This window comes from Embiotoca jacksoni, unplaced genomic scaffold, assembly GCF_022577435.1.
Source record: "Embiotoca jacksoni isolate LCO1_2020_lvr unplaced genomic scaffold, fEmbJac1.0.p SCAF_96, whole genome shotgun sequence".
In the NCBI taxonomy this organism is placed as follows: domain Eukaryota; kingdom Metazoa; phylum Chordata; class Actinopteri; family Embiotocidae; genus Embiotoca; species Embiotoca jacksoni.
Genome location: NW_027185454.1, coordinates 748,438 through 769,768, shown reverse-complemented (window position 1 = coordinate 769,768; position 21,331 = coordinate 748,438). Strand labels below are relative to the sequence as shown.

The 21,331-nt window shown below is 40.9% G+C and overlaps 1 protein-coding gene across 1 annotated transcript; it reads left to right on the top strand.

Annotated features, from left to right (window-relative positions):
* Positions 1-683: 683 nt before the first annotated feature.
* Positions 684-15,749, top strand: rp1l1b (rp1 like 1b; the record flags this gene model as incomplete). The annotated part of the gene is made up of 6 exons (XM_069142069.1): positions 684-1,330; positions 4,009-4,176; positions 4,413-5,352; positions 5,521-5,571; positions 9,802-9,933; positions 10,636-15,749. Coding segments are annotated over 6 exons (7,052 nt in total), but the record flags the coding sequence as incomplete, so codon positions are not given.
* Between the last annotated feature and the right edge of the window lie 5,582 nt (positions 15,750-21,331).

Here is a 21,331-nt window from a genome sequence, read left to right as displayed (position 1 = left end):
GGCTGTATCCTCATTATCCCTGTCTTCATTTACTCTTTGATCTTCACAGCAGTCTGCAGACATGTAACAACCCTGCCATTTGTATCCCACTTTAAATTGCGTGTTAGGTATAGAAAGCAAATAAAAAAGTCTTTGGCCCTATTTCCAACAAAATAAATGACCACAAGGTTAACGTCTGTTAAGATTTGGAGTCATTCAGGTCATTGTGAGATGGCTAAATCTTGACCTGAAGAAACCTCCGGAAAAGTGGCTAGACATATTCAGAATAAAACAGAAAATTCAGTTTCTTTTCAATTTGTATAATTAGAGTTAAGTTAACAGTAGATGCAATGTTACCTGCAGACATTTAGGTGTCTCTTTGTGAGGATTTTCTTTTTCAGACATGCCGGTCAGGCCTCATTTCGGTTTTGGTATTATTTTAGACTAATTAAAGAAGAAGCAGGGAAACCATGCTTGGTTAAGAGGGAAAGCTGAAATGGACATTTAAGTGCAATTGGCAGTAGATTGTCTTCATGCAGGTTAGAATTCAAAGTTTCGTGAGAAGAAAACAGTAATGTTTTTGTTAATTTTTCCTTTGCTTCCAACACCTATCGAAAATAAGTACTAATTTTCAATATAGGTAAATAGCATTAAGGCACAGTTTTGCTCTTTAACGTGCTCTATTTTTTCAAACTCTCTTTTAGTCTCTGGGGTGAGCGGGAGCCATGCAGATGTGCTGTGCAACACCTTCCTCAAGGCAGCTCAAGAGAGACATGACAAACCTCTGTCATTGTTTGCCCAAGCTGCCCTGCCCACTTCTTCCGTCCTTCATCTAGAGTACAGACAGAACCATTTGCTCAAAATGTCCTCCCACAAACGCAGCTTTCAGTGCTTCAACACTATATGGGAAGGCTCCCACAAGTCCTCCCTCCCCTTCAAGCATCATAGCACCCGGCTACCCAGGCTCCCCCAGCATGGCATAGTGGCCCATCAACCTGTAGATGATTGCTATCTTTGTTCTGAGTATAGACATGCCCAGGCTCTGGAAGCAGTGGAGACTCACCTGTCACCTTTTTATCACACGCACACACCGTATCACCACCATCATCCGCCCCAGTATGTTATCAGAGAGCCGAGCATGCCAGAAGAGGCCCCGCTGGTTCATGCACGCCATATTCATCATCACAGATACAACAAGAAGGTGGTGCTGCTGAAGAACAGCGACCCCTCATTCAAGAGGACCATCGTGTTACACCGCAGGAGTCTACGCAGTTTTGGTCTTTTCTTGGAGGAAGTTTCTGAACTCATGCAGTACCACATCAGGAAGTTGTATACGCTGGAGGGACGCAAGGTAAGGTCATAAACACCCGGGCCGTTCAGTTTATATATCCTTGTTTTCTGGGCATTCACTTTCAAAATTTTTGGGATTACAGGGGTTGAATAAGACTTCATACTTTTTTTGTTGGGAAACTTCTATTTACAACAAGAAGGTTCAGTGCTTGACCCTAAATAAATACCTTCCTTTGTATTTTACTGAATTGATAAGGATGGACGAATCTGAAATTAACTGCATGAGTTGTTTCCTCTGTATTAATTTGGCCTTACTCTAAAAGCATGTTGGTTTTAAAGTATCGTTTAATATTGCTGTTATTCATCCCTGAGAATGAAGACCAGAGTGAAAGAGAGGCCTCTAGTGATAGGACGGATGCCCTAAGTCCAACCTGAGAACTAGTCAAATGCACAGTTTGAAGTTGAATTCATTTCAGGAGGGCGCTCAGCACATTTATGGTTTAGTGTTACATATGGAAAATATGGTACTGTAACTTATTGCACACAAATGCCAACATGTCCTGCAAAGTTTCAATGTCCAGGGTGGACTTTCAGAATAAATTAACTACATCATAACTTCTCAATTAGTGGTATTTTAAAGTTATCTTCTTAAGCTTAATTCAAATTAATTGTTATAAGAGCAGTGCATTTGTTAAAGTCCTTTATAAGAATAGGTAATTAATAGTAAAGGATGATTTATGCTTTATTAAAAAGCAAAAATCCCATTCAGAAGAAGTAATGAGTTTGACTGCTTCAACAAGAAAAGTACAACTGACATTTAAACAACAAGAACATTCATAAAAGATCATTTTCATTTAGTTCGCACCGAGTAGTTTGTTATAATTCAACTGAAATGGGATAAATATTTTGTGTGTGTGCATGAGGGAATGAAATGGGGATATTCCCTCACACATACATTCAGATTGTGGATATCTCTCCAAAACCCATTAATCTTGGTCAAATCAGAGCTATTTTTGAGAGAAGAGAAACAGGTCAACGTTGAAACTCCCCTACTTTGATACCAGAGGTGTCTCAGAAATGTGTCTTCCACCGTGGCAATTAATTATGTTCACCTGGGCTTTGTGTGACCACAGATGAAGCCATTCATCTGCCTTAACCAACAGCCGATTTAAAATTCAAAACTGCACTGTCATCAAAACCAGCTGCACATAAGCGAAATGAAATCAACGCAACAGTCAATATTTCAGGCTACATGTTCTCACGGCATTTTATAGCTGTCAGTCAACTAGCTGCAGTGTTCACTATTGAAAACTTGGAAATAAAATAAACAGGAATGGCAGCATTATATACATGTTATTTATGACTAGCAATAGAAATTACACACACATAGTATAGAAGCCATTAATGGCCTTTCTGTCATTGTCTGGGGGATAACATGTATATCCAAACAATGGATTTTTCAACAACCCAGTGCTGTTTGAAGGGGTTTCACACGAGGGGTTAACAGAAGAAGTTTAATCCTTACACCTAAAAAGATGACATGCTCCTTTGAAATCTAAAAATGTAAAAAAAAAAAATGTGGCAACCAACTTGGAGAGTCATGGTTTTTATCAAACAATGTATTGTGTGGTTAATAGTATGTAATCAAATTACTTCTGTTCAACCTCTGTATGATTAACATTTATCTATTCAGGTTAATCATCTGTACGACATTATACATTTTAGGAGTTGGGGGTATCCTAAATCATAATAAAGCAGTGTGATTATGCTGTATTAACAGATTACAGCTCTCACACCACTGCTTTATAACATTTAGTTGACCTCTTCCAAGCACTCAGCAGACCTGCAATACACAAGATGGTTACAATGGCAGCTCATCACTGTGGGAACGCACTGTCATCTGGTGGAGTTCCCCGGAGATCATCCCAGATTAGGATAATTATCCGGTCTTGACTTGCTGCTTGACTCACAGTCGTCTTATGCTGGATGGTCCCAACCCCATTCAAATAGTTTGATCATAACATTTACAGTTATTTGGAAACATTTCTCCATAAATATGATCTTTTTTTTTTTTTTTTTTTACTAATGATTGATGTTCAATAAAGGAACAACAGTATCTCATCATTTAGAGGACGTTATTGAATAATATTAAAAAACAAAAAGGAGATACTCAAATTTTTTTAAAAGAGGTTTGGTCCATGTCCAAATTTCACAATGATCACATTTTCATAAATATGCACTCTACTGTAGGGGCAAAATTTATATTGCTATATTGGTATCGTTGCAAAAGTTACCCTACTCATGGCACTTGTGAACATGTCTACATCAATGATGGACATCTGTAAGGCAAAAACTATGCAACTGTAATGAGCTGCACATTTGAGCAAGTTGAGTAAAAAAAAAATGCTTGTTTTCAGTATGAAAAGTACACGATTTTTTTCAAAAGATATGGCGAGCAGTTTTGAATGTTTGAAACTTTTTGGGATCAAAAGAAGAGCAGGCAGAAACCCCTTCACCTGTACAACATGTCTTTTTCCTCAGAGGGCTGTAAACATGGTGGTTTTGAAACTAAAATGCAGTTATTGAGTCTGTTTTTTAAACAGACTTGCAGTCTACTGAAATATATCAATTGCTACTCCCAATTTATTCATACTAAAGTATTCCTTACAGGAAATAGCAACAAATTGTTCAGTAGTAAAAACTCTTGTTTAAGTGATACTTTTTGCTGTTTTGTTTCAGATTGACAGTGTTCAGAGTCTGCTGCAGTGCCCCACTGTGCTCGTCTGTGTGGGACGGGAGCCTTCTCACCCTTTGATCGTGGAGAATTTTCGGAAAACATCCAATGACAAGCTTCCAAAGCTGAGTGGGAAGTCACGTTCCACTGACGGACACGAGAGTAGGAGAAACAGTTTATCATTTTCATGTTTAATTTCTAACACAATTTTTTGCTTTAATATTCTTTCAATTATTAAGGTGTTGTAATCCCAAGTGTTACCTCAAATCAAACAAGTCATTTTGTTTTGTATCTATTTAATTCTAATTGATTAATACAATAGTGCATTAAATGATTTATGTCCACCAGAAGCAAAAGAGGATTAATTTGATGTATTTGTCTTCTTTTTATTATCTCTCATGGCTGGATGGTAAACCAAGGACTCACTGCAAAGAAAAGTGTTGTCCATCCAAGCGTGGAGTCTGACAACAGAGCTGCCAGGCAGTTAGTGTCATCGGACAAGTCAGTACCAGATGGAACTGACTCTCCAGATAATGTTGATTCCTGCCTACAGACTGATGACGGAATAAGAGAAGATGACATAGAGAAACGGGTCTGCATTAACGAAGACGGCAGTTTGTCTATGGAGATGAAAGTGCGCTTCAGACTGCAAAATAAAGAGACATTACATTGGTCGACAGAAGTAAAAAAGAAAACAAACAGGAGCTCCGAGTACCTCCAAGGACACAGTAACCCCCATTTTACACAGGTTAAGGATAAAATCTATTCAGAATCTGAGAACATCTCTGCAGGTGAACAAGATGAGGCTTACAGCACCCAGCACTATCAAAGACATACAGCGGAGCCCCACTGCCCACACTGTGGCAGTCACTTCCAGGATTATGACATCTGGAAAAATGTACCAGAGACACATGGAGCGAGTCGCCGCATTCAAACTTCCAGCTCAAGTGCATCCTCACGTAAAGTGGTCTCTCGAAAGACCGTGGCTGATCAGAAAACTATGTCTAGATCAAGTGAAGACCTTATTGAACAAGTGGTGGAGAGACAAACTTGTGTAAAGGAGACTGTTGAGACAGCTGAAACTGTAGAGTACTGCATCATCAGGAGTGAGACTTGCTCACCAAGGTGTAATGTGCAGCCTGCCACATTGGACAACAGTGTGGCTGCTTATATGTATAGTGGCCCAAATGATCAGATCAATGTCGAAACCGCTCAAACCACAGAGCAAGAAGAACAAGCAGGACCTGTTACTTTTGCTTCCTCTCAAGTATTAAAAGACGATGAGGAGAATCAAAATGTTGAGGGTGACGATGTCCCACCAAGTGCTTCAAGGGCATCTTCTCGAAATAGTAAACTTGAAAAGGAAGAGACCACAAAGAGGGGAGTTTTGGAAACAGGATCTCTTGTGAAACATTTATCTCCGAGCCCTACAGACAAACGATCCAACGTTTCAGGGCACTCAAGCGAGTCAAGAAAATCAAAATCATCACATGCTTGTCACTGTGGCGTATCTGCAGGTGCCCAGGATGATACAGAAGGACAAAGCAAGACCCAAGCTGAAGAAGAAGGTGAGATCCAAAGAGATCAATCAAGTGCCATGTCTGTCAAATCGAATGCCTCTTGCAGATCAAATAAATCTAAAGAAATACACAACAGAGACTCTGAAGATGAAGAGGGGAAAAGATTGAAAAGTGCCATGTCAGTTCATTCAAATGCCTCGACAAAATCCAAATCTGGTATTTCAGATGTTGCAGCTGAAGAAACCGAAGAAAGAACATCCAGCAGAGAGTCTGCTAAATCTGAAAAATCTGTGAAGTCAGACGTGGCAGCTGAACAGCATAAACCTGAGGAGGAAGCTGAAGAAGATCGAGCTTTAAGTTCCATGTCATCAAAATCCAAAGTCTCTAATAAATCAAAGGGATCGAGAGTATCTTCTCTCCCAGGTAAAAAACATGCTGAAGAGGAAACTGAGCAGAGGACAGCCAGTGCAATGTCAGCTACATCAAACCCATATGCAGCATCAAAATATGTAGTATCTGAGGCATTTGCAGAGCAAAGCATTGAAACCTCAGCTGAAGAAAATGAGAATGACACTGGCCTGAGAGCTCAAAGCGCAATGTCACAGAAGTCAAACACTTCTGCAAAATCTGGAAAGTCGAGAACTTCTGAAGCTAAGGAAAGTTTTGAGGACAAATCCGAAGACAATGTGCAATCTCCCGGTGTCATGTCACCCAAATCAATTACCTCTGCAAAATCATTTGAACAATTAATAGTTTCTGATCTTTCAATTGAGGAAAATCAAGTTGAAAACACAGAAGGTGAAAGAACACTGAGTGCAATGTCAGCAAGGTCTGTCCAGTCCAATTTATCTGCAACATCTAAAAAGTCTGGAGAATCAAAGAAGGCTAATCTTCATGCGAGAGAAAGTAATGACATTTCAGATGATGTAAATACTGAAGTGGAAAGTGAAGGAAGACCACAGAGCACAATATCAGTCAAATCAGCCAAGTCTGTGAAGTCAAATAAATCTCGTAAATCTGAATCATCTGAAGTTCCAAATAAAGTAGGGCGTGACAGTGACAGTCACCAGGATGGAAATGATGGAGAGCAAAATGAAGAAAGAGCATCAAGTGCCATGTCAGAAAAATCCACTGAGTCAAAAACATCTGTAATATCTAGTAAAGCCTCTTCGGGCTTTAAGGAAATCAATGAGGATGAGGGAACTGCAGAAAGAGCACAGAGTGCATTGTCAACTAAATCTGGCAAATCAAACGCCACTGCAGTATCTACAAAATCAAAAGCTTCTCAAGATGTTTCAAAATATAACACTGATATTCGTGATGAGGGAGATGTTGAACAGGAAACTGGTGGGAGATCAAGTAGAATGTCAGATAAATCTGCCAAATCAAACATTTCAGCGAGATCTAGTGGATCAAAATGCAGTGACGTGGCAGATAGAGAAAATAATACAGTGTGTGTGGAGAAGAGGGTACCTAGTGCGCTCTCAGTGAAATCAGCAAAGTCAAATGTGTCTGCCAAATCAACACGGTCAAATATCTCAGCCAAATCTAACAAGTCAAAGCCCAGTGATGTTCCAGCTGATGAGGATGCTACCAGTCATACAGAAGATGGAGAAAGAGCCCCAAGCAACATGTCAAATGCTTCTGTGAAATCAAGAAGCTCTGCAATTCCTTCTGATGGCTGCGGTGATTATTCTAAAGAAATTGTTATTGAAGGGGAGACTGAAGGGAGATCAGTGAGCTCAATGTCGGTCTACTCAGTTAAGTCGGACATTTCTGCAAAATCAAACAAGTCCAAATGTTCTGCCAAGGACGGCTCTGAAATCCTTAATGAAGGAAATGACAGGGAGAGCACTGACAACAGCCCTGAAAACAGAACACCATGCAGTATGTCAGCCACACATGTTTCTGAAATGTCTGCAGAGAGAACAGTAAGTGCTTTGTCTGCTAAATCAGCAAAGTCACACGCTTCTAAAAAATATTTCAAATCAATTACATCTGAAGTTTGTTCTGGCAAAACTAGCCCCATTGAAATAAATGGTGCAGAGGAAACTCAAGAGAGAGCACAGAGTGCAATGTCAGACAAATCTGCAAGGTCAACTCATTCTGCAAGATCGACCAAGTCAAAAAAACAGGATGGTCCACCAGAGGGAAATGTATGTGATGATGAAGAACGTGCTCCAAGTAATTTGTCAGTCAGATCAGGAAAGTCAGCAAAGTCGAATGTTTCTACAACATCTAAAAGATTGAAAGTTTATGAAGTTTGTTTGGAAGATGAGGTAGTCGATCCTGAGGAAAGAATTTCAGAAGGGGAAAGTGAAATCAGATCAATGAGTTCAATGTCTGCCGTGTCAGCTAAGTCAAATAAATCTACAAAAACAAATAGGTCAAAATGTTCTACTTGTGCTCCAGCTGAAGAAAGCTTCCAGATCTCTGATGAAGAACATGACAAAGAGCAAAGTGAAGAAAGAGCACTGAGCAGCATGTCAGCCAAATCAGTCCAGTCACATGTTTCTGAAAGATCTGTAAAGTCTGCAGAGAGAGCTCCAAGTGCTTTGTCTGCTAAGCCGGCAAAGTCACACGCTTCTTCGAAATCGGTCAAATCAAATGTTTCTGATGTTCAGTCTGGCAAAAACGCTGGCATTCCTGAAAAGGCAAATGGTGAAGATGAACCTCAAAAGAGAGCTGAGAGTTCATTGTCACACAAAACTGCAAAGTCAACTACTTCTACTAAGTCAAAAGGACTGGACGTTCCAGTCGAAGACCAAACATTTAATCAGGAGGAAAATGAAGAAAGAGCGCCTAGCAATATGTCTGCCAGATCAGCAAAATCAGCTAAGTCAAAGAAATCAAAAGCTTCTGTCGCTGCTGAAAAGGTAAATGAAGATGAACACAATGAAAGCAGATCAGTGAGTGCAATGTCAGTGAAGTCAAATATTTCTGCAAAATCAAGTCAGTCAAAATCTCCAGCAGATGTTCCAGCTGAAGAAGGCAGACCATGGTCACGAACTTCTACAAAGTCTATAAAATCAAATGCCTCTAAAGTTCCTTCTGATACAAATAATCCAGAGGAGAAAAATGATGAGGGAGAAACTCAAGACAGACCAGAAAGTGCAATGTCTGCAAAGTCCAATAAGTCAAATGTCTTGATAGCCCCAGCAATAGAAGCTGCTATTGATTCGGATCATGTGGAAAGAGCTGCCAGCGGCATGTCAATCAAATCAGCTAAATCAGAAAAGTCAAATGTTTCAAACAGATCTAAGAAATCAAAAGCTTCTGACATGCCTCCCGAAATTGGTGATGCAGAGAACGGAGGAAGAGTGAGCTCAATGTCTGAGTCTAATATTTCTGCTAGATCGAAAAAGTCAAAAAGTTCTGATGTTTCAGCTGCTCAAAGCTTTGAGAACCCCAACGAAGAAAAGGACAAAGAGCAAACAGAAGAAAGAGCTGCAAGCTGCACGTCAGCCAATTCAGGTCAGTCTGATGTTTCTCAAAGATCTATGAAGTCACAAGGCTCTGGTGTTACTACTGAAGATGTGAATGAATATGAGGAAACGTCAGAGAGAGCTCCTTCTGCTTTGTCAGCCAAATCAGCTAAATCAAATTCTGCTGAAGGTGGCTCTGGGAACACAACTGACATTTCTGATGAAAGGGATGGTGAGGAGGAAACTCAAGAGAGACCGCCGAGTGCAGTGTCATCCAAATCCACACAGTCAGCCAGGTCTGTGAAATCAAGTAAGTCAAAAGTCTTTGATGTGCCAGCTGAAGAACATGTTGCAGAGGAGAGAGCCACTAGTGCCATGTCAGGTGTATCTGCAAAGTCAAATGTCTCAAGACCATCTCAAAGATCAAAAGGTACATTCCCAGGCGAGGGAAGTGCTGAAGAACAAAACACAGAGAGAGCACCCAGTTGCATGTCAGCTAACTCCGCCAAACAAACTGTAGAGCGAGTACCAAGTGCAGCATCAGTGATATCAGCAAAGTCAGATCGTTCAGGGGTATCTAAAAAAGCTTCTCAGGTCTCTTTTGGCAAACCTGATGAAGGAAATGATGGAGGAGAAACTGAGGAGAGGTCGCCAAGCCACATGTCAGCCACAGCCAAATCAAATATTTCTGTATCAGTATGTGACGTTCCTCCAGAAGACAGCAATGCAAATGAAGAGGAAAGTGGACAAAGACCATCAAGCACCATGTCAGCTAAATCAACCAGATCCACCAAATCAGTACAGTCAAATATTTCTGCTAAATCTAGTAAAACAAAACCCTCTAATACTCCAGGTGAAGAACATCATGAGGAGAATGAGGAGAGAGCACCAAGTCCTACCACCATCAAATCAGGGAGATCGAGGAATTCAAATGCTTCAGCAAGATCCAAGAAATCAAAAGCTTCAGAGGTTTCTGCAGGAAAGGGTACCAACGTCACTGATCAAAACACAGAGGAAGACACTGAGAAGAGAGCAATCAGCCCCTTGTCTGCCAAATCAATAATGTCAAATCTGACATCAGTCTCTACAAAATCAAAATCTTCTCAGGGTATTCAAAGATCAGGGAAATCAAAAGTATTTGAACAGGCAGCTGAAGAAGCAGTTCAAACAGAGAGACCTCCAAGTATTATGTCCATAAAGTCAAAAACTTCTGCAAAAACCTCAAAGTCAAACAAATCTGGAGTTACCCTGGGTGAAAAGATTGGATATGATGAAGAAAATGCTGAAAGAGCCCAAAGTGCCATGTCAGCCAAGTCAGCTAAATCAATAAGTTCAATACAATCACAACCATTGATAGCCCCCCACATTTCTACTCGAGAAAGCCCTGAGTATCAAAATGAAGGCAACACTGAGGAAGTATCTGAAAGAGCACCAAGTGCCAAGTCCAAAAAATCTAAAGCTTCTGATGTTCTCGCTGATAACAATGAAATGGACAGAACACTTACCCCTGTAACAGCAAAATCAAATCGATCTGACGCATTCACCAAGTCTGAAGTTCCTGCTGTGACAATTGAGGAAAGTGAAGACAGAGCATCTAGAGCAATGTCATTGAAGTCCAAAGGTTCAGCACGGTCAAAAAAGTCAACAACATCTGCGAATAAAGGAGAGACTTTATGTGTGAACTCAGGTATGCCCAATACACCAAAAAAATCAAAAGTAGCCAATGAAGATATGGAAAGCAAAGAGGAGTTAAAGGTGTCTACAGTCGTTGATGGGTCTCCTGAGGAGAGGACCAGTGTTTCTAGTGATAAGAGCATTTTTGTCTCCAAAACAAACAAGTCAACAAAGCAGGACCCGGAAGAAACACTTGTCGAAGATGTATACAAACCAAAGTCTGTTGAAAAATCAGCGACATCAGAGACTTCTCAAAGTACTCAGCAACCGAAAGGAGACAAAAATGAAGTCATGTATCACACAGAGTCAAGTGAAAGTGATTTGTCACAAACTCTGTCCAGTTCAGATCTTGTCAAAGAGATATGTGAGAATCAAGTAGCTGAAGAATCAAAATCTAATGTGTCGAAGCCGATGACAAATGATGAATTGGAAGCTACACATGCTGAGGGGAGTGTCACTGATAGTAAAAATTACAAAAGCAGCAAACACGGGCAGAGGAACACAGATGCTGAAGACTTTAAGCTTGTCCCATCTAGCCTACCCAACGTATCCCCTACTGAGGTCGTTAATGAATGGCTAAAAACAATACAAGCAGAGGGTGACACATATGACATCGAGGAATTGAACGGAAATTGTGATGGACAAAAAACTGAGCTCATGACAGAGGAAATTGCCAGAGTGGAGGATAATGAAAACAATGATGGCGCTGCAGCTGAGAATCCAAAAGACACAAATGAAGGAGATGTGATAAACAGTGGCCCTGATAATGACCGCCAAAAAAGCCCAGAGGCACCAAATGAAGATAATAACTCTGCTCAGAAAGATGATGCCGCAAAGGTATTTAACTCATCCATACAAGTGATGAAAGTACTTTTAAATCCAAAACTTGACAGATGTAACAGTTTACCAGAAATATCTCCAGTGTATGGACGTAAGCTAAGCACTGCAGCTGGAGGTCTTTTGGATTGCCTTGTGAAGCTGCAGTTAATAGACCACAATCCTAAAAATGCAAACGAAAAGGATAAGAGATACCAAGAGCTAATGAATGTTCTTCAGTCTCTTTGGCTTTATGATCCTCCAGAAAATGAACGTGTGGTTAACAAGGATGATCACCATTCGCTGGATGATGAGTACAATCACACGTCATCCTCTGGTGTGGATGTCAATAGCGGCTCCACGGGTTCTGGGAAGAGTAGTGATGGTGTAAAGAGTAGTAATGATGTGAGTGCTGATGCGTCTCAAGCACCTACCGGTGATATGTTCAACAAAGTACAGAAAATCTGTGAAGGCGAAACAGAAGCAGATACTCAATGGAGATCTGAGAGAGTAGAGGAAATATATGAGGAAAAACAAAAAGAAGATAATACACCAAAAGATGAGACAATTGGAGGCAAAGAAAGTCCAACAGAACTACGTGAAACACTGCCCTCCTCAAGCAAGAGTTATGGAAATGACAGCAATGGCCAAACACTGTCAGACGAAGTTGAAACAAATTGTCCAGAGGATAGTTCTCTTCTCATCCAAAAAGCCAGAAAACATCCTGATCCTGTCTGGGTTTTAACCTTATTGACTAAAATTGAAAAGCAGTTCATGAAACATTACACCAATGCAATGAAAGAGTTCAAGATTCGTTGGAACTTGGGAGATAATGAACAGCTTGACGTGATGATACACGAGCTTAAAACTGAGGTTCACAAAAGAATCCAAGCAAGCGTCGACAGAGAACTGAGGAAAATTCAAGCTCGAGCTGGCATGCCAAGACCTCCTAAAGAGGCGATGTCCCGCACTTTGACAACACAAGCGGAGGAGAGAAGACAAAGACTGCTGGCCATGCTCCAACAATCAGTTGAAAAAAGCGAGGACTCAGCAACAGGGACATCTTTCAGTGACCAGCGCAGTGAAAACAATGATGGACACTGTCCGTGTGAAACATGCAACATGAATACAACATCTGGGCCACCTCTTGTGGAAGAAGTTGCGCGAACTGCCCCTGTTGTCATGGACTTTGACCTCAAGAGAATCCTGGTGATGAAGCTCTGTGATTCAGCCAATACACAGGATATCAACTACACATCTCACTCTGGGAATGACTGTGAAAATAAAGCAGCAGGAATACTTGTAGAAGAAGTTATTTCTGGAGCTGTAAAAGAAATGGAAGGAGATGAAGTACATCAAGTCACTGAAAATGTTGCATTTGCACCAGATGAAAAGGAGGTAGATGATGTATCTCAAGATGCAGTTCAGGAAGATAGTTCTGAAAATGACACAATAAAAGAATTGTCTGTTGCTGAAGAAACAGTACAAGTCTTTTCTGTAGATAGTAAAGAGGAGATAAGCAAAACGGAGGATGATGAGTCAGAAAATGAGAGTGCAGACTTGGGCACAGTTGAGGAAGAATTCACACTAGAGACTGTGGGCACAGCTGAAGACAAGATAATAGAAGCTGAAACAGCTATTGCCAAAAATGAAACTCCAGAAGATGACACTGAAGATGCAATCCCTGCTAGTGAGGAATGCAAATATGAGTCCAAAGAAGAGACAGCAGACAAAGCTGAAGATATATTTGAGAGAGAGATTGATGAATCCCCAACATGTGAGAATGAAAATGCAGCTGAACACACTGCTGTGGTTACGACAACGGAACACCAATCAGATAAAGAAGACGCTGCAGAAGAGATTTCTGCTACGGGGTCAGAGGAGTCTGAAGATGAAAATGACAGCACAATCTTGGAAGACAATTCAGCAAAGGAACTGACTGAGGAGGTAACTACTGATGATGAGACTGCTGGAGAAAAAAAGATTGCTGTCTCAAGTAAAGATGAGCTGAAGATGACTTCTGAAACTGTTGACGATGAAAGCACAGCAGTAGAGACCAGTGTAGCAGCCAGTGAACATGAACCTGAGAAAGATGAGGCTGAGGAAGAAGGAATAGTCAGTGATGGAGAGAAGATTCCAGCCATCAGTGCAGATGAGTCTGCAGATGAGATCACAGACACAGCCAAAGCTGATGAATCGTCAGACGAACCAGATGATGTAGCAACAACTGAGGATGAGGCAGCTGCAGAAGAGACTGCTTTGACAGCCTCACCTGAACATGTATCTGACCATGAAGATGAAGATGAAGATGAGGAGAACGATGCCACAGGTGATAAACCAGCAGAAGAGGCAAGTGAAGATGAGCTGGTGGCGGAAAGGGAGATGGCTGTTACAAGTGAGGATGAAGCTAATGAAGACCCTGCTGAAATTGCCACAGCTGAAGATGACAATGCAAAAGAAACCGCAATGGCAGTCACAAGTGAACAAGAATCTGACAAAGATGAGGCTGTTGAAGAAGGGATAGTCAGCGAAGAAGGGGAAGTTCCTGCCATCAGTGCAGATGAGTCTTCAGAAGAGAACAATGGCACAGCTATGGCTGATGAATCATCAGAAGAACCAGTTGAATTAGCTACAACTGAAGATAAGATGACGACTGATCACGAATCTGACAATGAGGAAGCTGGGGAAGCAGGGAAGGTGGATGATGAAGAGGAGACGGGTGCAGCTAGTGAATCCAATTCTGCAGAAGATTTAGAAGCCACCACAAACGAGGATGAAACTGTAGACGACAACGATGCCACAGGTGATGAACCAGCAGAAGAGGCAAGTGAAGACGAGCTGGTGGTGGAAAAGGAGATGGCTGTTACAAGTGATGAGGAATTTACAGAAGGTGCTTCTATAGCCACCACAGCTGAGGATGAAAACGCGGCAGCAGAGACCCCCATAGACGCCACAAGTGAACATGAATCTGAGAAAGATGAGGCTGAGGAAGAAGGAAAAGTCAGTGATGAAGAGAAGATTCCAGCCATCAGTGCAAATGAGTCTGAAGATGAAAACAATGAGACGGCCACCGCTGATGAATCAGAAGACCAAGACGAAGCAGCAGCAATTGAAGATGAAAAAGAAAAAGAGATTGCACTCACAGGAGAAAGTGAATCAAAGGATGAGACTGCTGAAGATGAAACTGCTGCAGAAGGAACTGACAATGAGGATGCTGCTGAAGCAGAGAAGGTTGATGATGGAGAAGAGACTGGTGCAGCTAGTGAATCCAATTCTGCAGAAGATTTAGAAGCTACCAAAAATGAAGAAGAAATTGCAGGGGAGAACGATGCCACGGGTGATGAACCGGCAGAAGAGGCAAGTGAAGACGAGCTGATGGTGGAAAGGGAGATGGCTGTTACAAGTGATGAGGAATTTACAGAAGGTGCTTCTATAGCCACCACAGCTGAGGATGAAAACGTGGCAGCAGAGACCCCCATAGACGCCACAAGTGAACATGAATCTGAGAAAGATGAGGCTGAGGAAGAGGGAAAAGTCAGTGATGAAGAGAAGATTCCAGCCATCAGTGCAAATGAGTCTGAAGATGAAAACAATGACACGGCCATCGCTGATGAATCAGAAGACCAAGACGAAGCAGCAGCAATTGAAGATGAAAAAGAGATTGCACTCACAGGAGAAAGTGAATCAAAGGATGAGACTGCTGAAGATGAAACTGCTGCAGAAGGAACTGACAATGAGGATGCTGCTGAAGCAGAGAAGGTTGATGATGGAGAAGAGACTGGGGCTGCCAGTGAAGATGATTCTGCAGGAGATTTAGAAGCTACCAAAAATGAAGAAGAAATTACAGGGGAGAACGATGCCACGGGTGATGAACCAGCAGAAGAGGCAAGTGAAGACGAGCTGATGGTGGAAAGGGAGATGGCTGTTACAAGTGATGAGGAAGCTAACGAAGAAAACACTATGGCAGCCCCAAGTGAACATGAATCTGATAATGACGAGGCTGTGGAAGCAGGAATGGTTGGCAATGAAGATCAGACTTCTACAAAAAGTGAAGACGAAAACACTGTGGAAAAAGATGTTGCTGTCGCAAGTGAGGATGAAGCTGAAGATAACAATGCAGCAGAAGAACCTGATGTTGTAGCTACAACTGAAAACAAATCTGACAAAGAGGCATCTGTAGAAGGTACCAGTGCGGATGAATCGGATGACAAGGAAGCAGCTGAAAATGTAACTGACGATGAAACTGCTGAAAAACAAATTGCTGTCACAAGTGTAGATGAGATGGAAGAGGAAGAAGGTGAAGTCACCAAGGTTGAAAATGTTAATGCAACAGAAGATGTGGCAGACACAGCTGAACATGAATCTGACAAAGACCACACCATGGATAAAGGGACGATTGATGATGCAGAAGGCACTACTACTGGCAGTGAAGATGACAATGTAGAATGCTTGGATGCCTCCACAAATGATGAAAATTCAGAGGAGAACGATAATGCAGCCAAAGAACCATCTGAAGCAGTAACAAGTGAAGATGAAAAGACGGAAGAGAATGTAGAGACAGACACAGAAAAGGAAAATTCAGGTGAAGAGGAAATCAAAAACACTCATGAAAAGGAGATGAGAGAAACAACAGATGGAGAAGAACTTGACAACCATGATAATGTAGAGACTGATCCTGAATTTGCCAGAAAAGAAAGCCCCAAAGCTGTGACAGAAAATGAATCTGAGGAAGAAAGCAATGAATCAGCAACAGATGAAAACGAATCTGCAAACAATGCAACAACAGACATAAGTGAAACCACAGGACAAGAGGATACGTCAGAGATCACAAATAGTAACGATTCAGGGGAAGAGCATTCAGAGTCCAAGCCTGAAAATGACGTAGAAACTGCAGGGGAGGATGAGACTGCAAAAGAAACTACGGATTCACACGAGACCTTAAGTGAGGCAGGACATGTGGAGGAGGGATCAGCTGAAGAGTGTGACATGACAGACTCATGCGAAAAAGTTGCAGAAAGCAGTGCTGCTGCCATAGAAGGTGAAACAACTGGAGAAGAATCTGAAGAGGAGGAATCTGTAAATGAAAGTGAAAGGGAGGCCGGGGCAACCTGTAAAGATTGCACAGAAGCTGTAACAACAGGAGATGAGATTGAAGGACATGAAACAGCAGCGAAAGAGTCTGGAGAACCTGAAATATCCCAGAATGAGATTACTGATAGTGATTGCAGAGAAGAACCTGGAGCAGAGGGGGAATCTGCAGAAGAAGAGGATGGAGAAGTTCAAACAGTAAGGGGAACAATTACAGATAAAACAGAGGATGAATCTGCACGAGATCAAAAGATTGCGGAGAACGCCGAAGAAGAAGAACGTACAGGCGAAGAAAGTGACTTAACTGACAAGCGTCAAGGGGGGACTCATGACGAAACAGAAGACCCTGACGCCGTGGTGGAGCTGAAACCAGAGAAAGATGAAGATGAAATATCAGAAATCAAGGAAATCAAATCAGAAGAAAATGCAGACGGAGATGGTGATGATCAAAGAGAAACAAATATCACGCAAAGTGAATGTATCAGTGTCCCAAAGGGAAGCTGCGATTATGATGAAGACATTGCTGAAGCCTCTGAGAAAGAAGATGAGGATACCGAGACACCCAATGAAGACTGGAGTGAAAATGAGGGAGATTCCGCTGATGGAGAAGATGAAGCGGAGGAGGACTCAGAGGAACCAGAGGAAGAAACTGAAGATGGACAGGTGCCTTTTGTTACAAATGAGGCAACCAGTCAAGACACATCTACCAAAGTAGTCAGGGAAACATTGTTAATGCCACTTGAGACTTTGATCGAAGTGAGCGCTGAATCTGAGGACGGCACTTACGCTGATGTTGAAGATTCTGAGACTGATATAAACAGTCCAGAAGAAGGGGCAAGCCTTGAGTCAAAGAGTTTGACAAAAGATTCTTCATAAGTTGACTGTTGACTCTGTCAAAGCTATGTAGAATTGAGAGAGAGTGGGATGCAGGAGAAAAATGAGGGTCTTAAGTAGATACTGGGAAGAAGAGAGCTGTTATAGATACTGCAAGTAGTCAGCAGTTTAAAGTTATTCTTGTTAATTTTAGTCATAAAGTGGTGGCTGTGGCTCAGACGGTACAGCGCGATGCTCAATAATGTTAAGGATGGCAGTTTAATCCCTGGGTCCACATGGTGAAGTGTCCTTGGGCAAGACACTGAATCCCAAGTTGCTCCCAATGGCAGGTGAGCACCTTGCATGGCAGCTCTTCCATCATCGGTGTGTGAGTGGGTGAATGGGAGGCGAAAACTGTGAAGTGCTTTGAGACCTTGGAAAAACCAAAACCATTTACACAGTCAGATCTTCCAGAGGATACCTACCAACACCTGTGTCGGGAAGAAAACACAGGATCACTGATCTAGATTGTTCTGATTTCCAACTGTGAATTCCTAGTAAACAAGCCCTAAAAATGACAAGCACTTTGCTTCAGCATTTCTAATGCGACTGAATGAGATTGAGCAGCTGCACAACTACTACTCATACAATTGTATGAAAAAAAGAATCATGAAAACTTGAATGTATATACTGTATGTAGGGGATTTGCAAAGCTTTTATGAAAAGCTAAATGTACTTTCAAGAACTGTGAGTCATAGAGTATTTGTTTCATGTTACTTACCTATTGCACTTATGAGCCTTAGACAGAACATGACACTAATCATAAACTATGGTTGGCTGAACATGATAGTATCTGACTGTTACATTAACGACTTTAAAATATCACACTTTCACATATACTGTAGGTATTCTTAAAATTGCTGGAGTATATTTACACCATTTTTGCTGCTCAACATTTTTTGCTGGATTGAGAAAGTGTCTGGATGTATTTTGTCGAACTAAATTAATTCTGGTGGTTAAGGTATATCTTTTTCTAGTTAATATTGTTGTTTTCTGGAAATCCAGAATCCAGAATAAGATAATATTCATTCTGAATGTATCATGTTCTATTGTGCGGGTTCAGTGCTGTTAATGGCAGCATTTAGCTTTGGATCCAAAGAGCAAAAAACTGGATGATAATTAACATCAGTGGAAACATCTTGTCAATACCATCAGGCTACTGCATTTAAGCTATAATTGGTTGGTATAATTTGATGAACACCTCTGAAAAGTAACATGCAGGGTTTTATGTATGACATGCTATCCTATTGTTCTGTATTTTAGGCCATTCAACTGTGTTTATCAGTAAGAAAATATGTTATTCTCTGTGCTACAGAGTTTATTTCCTTTGATGAATGTACTGCACATACTGTCTCTGAAATTAAATGTACTTGAAAGTCCTTTTGGTAGTCTTTTTTTTAAAAACACATCACTCAAAACAAAAAATCTAAGCTTTGACAACAACATCTGAGATTTCAACTCATAAACAGAGGCTTTGTACCCTCTTCTTTAAAGTGTGCAATAAAATAACATATTAATGATCATTTTACAAATCACTTATCCAGAGCATAAACATGTGTCACCATACAAAGACACATGTATTGCACAGGTGAAAAAGAAAAATCCATAAAATGCAGCTTATCAATTATTATACAAATTATTATATTATTATTATTCATACAGGGTCATCCAAAGATACTTTGTGGAGCCTTTTTTTTTTTTTTTTAAGAATCAGCAGAGCATTAAATTCGTTAGTAATGATGGGTTGTTTTTGGGTTGCTATGACAAAATAACACGCATGCCTATCGTCCCAAAAATGAATACGTCACTTGAGACTTAACAATTTACTCTACCATCCTAGAAAATTCTAAATATAATTGATATTGCATATACAATTTCTAATAACCTCTTTAGAGAGGTACAGTATGGTAACTGGATGTGCCTGGGGCCATCTATGGAGACTTTTTTCCCATTCTCTTTCTATAGTGAGCCCCATTAGACAGACCTGATGAATGTGCCCTTCTCGGAGTTTCCATTCACAGTCTCCTGTGGTCATGTGACACATAATTGGTGTCACTCTGATTGACTGCTTACCACCAGTAAGAGGCAGGTCTCTATTATCAAGCTTTCTTCTTATTGAAACAAGACCATGGCCTGAAGCCTCTGAGGTCCTTCCTACTCCAAGGGATGTCAACATGCAACATTCCCCTGCTCCACAAAGGAACACTTTAACTCAGGAGTTCAGTATGCGGAGTGTGCTTCTTCACCATCTCACCATTAGTTAAGAAAGCACAACCACTAAAAGAGGATTGCTGTCTCCCAAAAAGCAACTTCAAGTACCCAAAGTTGACTTATTTATATCCTGTAAGCCTAATAACCGCCAATACACTGAAGACACCAGACACCAGTCCCTTCTTGTAATACTACTTTGTACATCAAGAAGCAATAGTGAGCCGCCGTGGCGTCCACTCTGCATTCACTCCGAAAGTTTGGTCAAATTTTGTCTATTGTTGCCTTGCCCTGGCTTTTTTTTTTAGTGAGAGATGACTGTAAAGTTAGATTATATGGACCTAGTATTGGATAAGATGAAAAAGAACTGACCGGTTAAGACACTTAACTGATCACTGATCAGCCTTTAGCTTGCTTATCTCTGTTTTTAGCAAGACCATAATAGGAAAGCAGCCACAGCAATACTATATATTGACACTATTTTAAATGATTTTTCATCAAGTTTTGCATTGTCATTAGCTGCGCTAAATATCAGTTTAAAGTTGTCTAAGGTCAGTACTATCGGTTTGTTTGCAACAACAAAAAAATGTATGTCGTTTGGTAGAAAGCTAGATGATAAGCTAATTAAGCTGGCCACATACAGCTATTCTAACTGCTCTGAACCGCATATCAACAAACCGCTAATTTATCAGTAACGTTGTACACGAGCTACCTTTATAAACTAGTGCTAAGTTGTCAAAGTTAGTATTAGCAGCTGTTTATTTACCAGCCTTGAAGAAATGTTTCGAGTTCAGCATCTGTTCACTATCTGTTTAGCCTTACGTGCTAAAGAGAGCTTTCTCCAGGCCTTTCTGTCAGCTTGTGAGGATTTTTTTTCTGGCCCCTTGTGGCCAAAAATCATGAACAGGTTTAAGAATTTTTGTTTTGTAATTGAATTCAGAGGTAGCATAATTTAAAGGCTTGCACATTCAGACAGGTGACTTCAATTACTCATTACCAATTGGACCTTCTGTTCAGGTTGAAGGTGGGTGGAGCCATGTTCAGAGTTAGGTGATATAACTAGTCTAAATAGACAATTTAAATGAAAACACTTGTGAAGGTCGAGCATGAGCATTGACCGACAGACTTAAAGGGAATACGTTTGTTCGTTAGCAATGGGTACAGTCTCATTTGTTCTATATTCAAATGTGCAAACTTAATTACAATTTTTTTTTTAAGGTAAAACAGTAAGAAAATTGTCTCAAATGAAGAGTCTGATATAAACTACAGTCATGTCAGCGGGTTCAAACTCCTGGCTTCCGACATTAACATGAAAGTAGGTGTGCTGTGAGTATAATGTGACTTTTCATTGAGGAGGAAGTGTGATAAACTGTATTCAGTAAAGACTGTTGCTGAAAGGCAAAACCTGTTAAATTATGAATAACCATTTTCATCAGTTTCTATAAATTAAATTTATTGATATACATCTAATGAAGATTTGTTATAAACTCCTTCCCAAAAAAATGCTGCAGGAGTGTTAAACTTGCTGAGATGAATTTAATCCTCAAATCTTCTGGAAAAGAAAAGAGCTGTTGAGGAAGCACCTGCTTGCTGGCACAGTGATTTCCACGGTAAACACTGGAAGAGTGAGGAACGTCATCCGGAGCACAATAATATGGGGCTTTCCCGCAGCCATGTTTACCTCAGAGCAACTTGCCCCTGGAACAGCTGCAGACTTGCTCCCA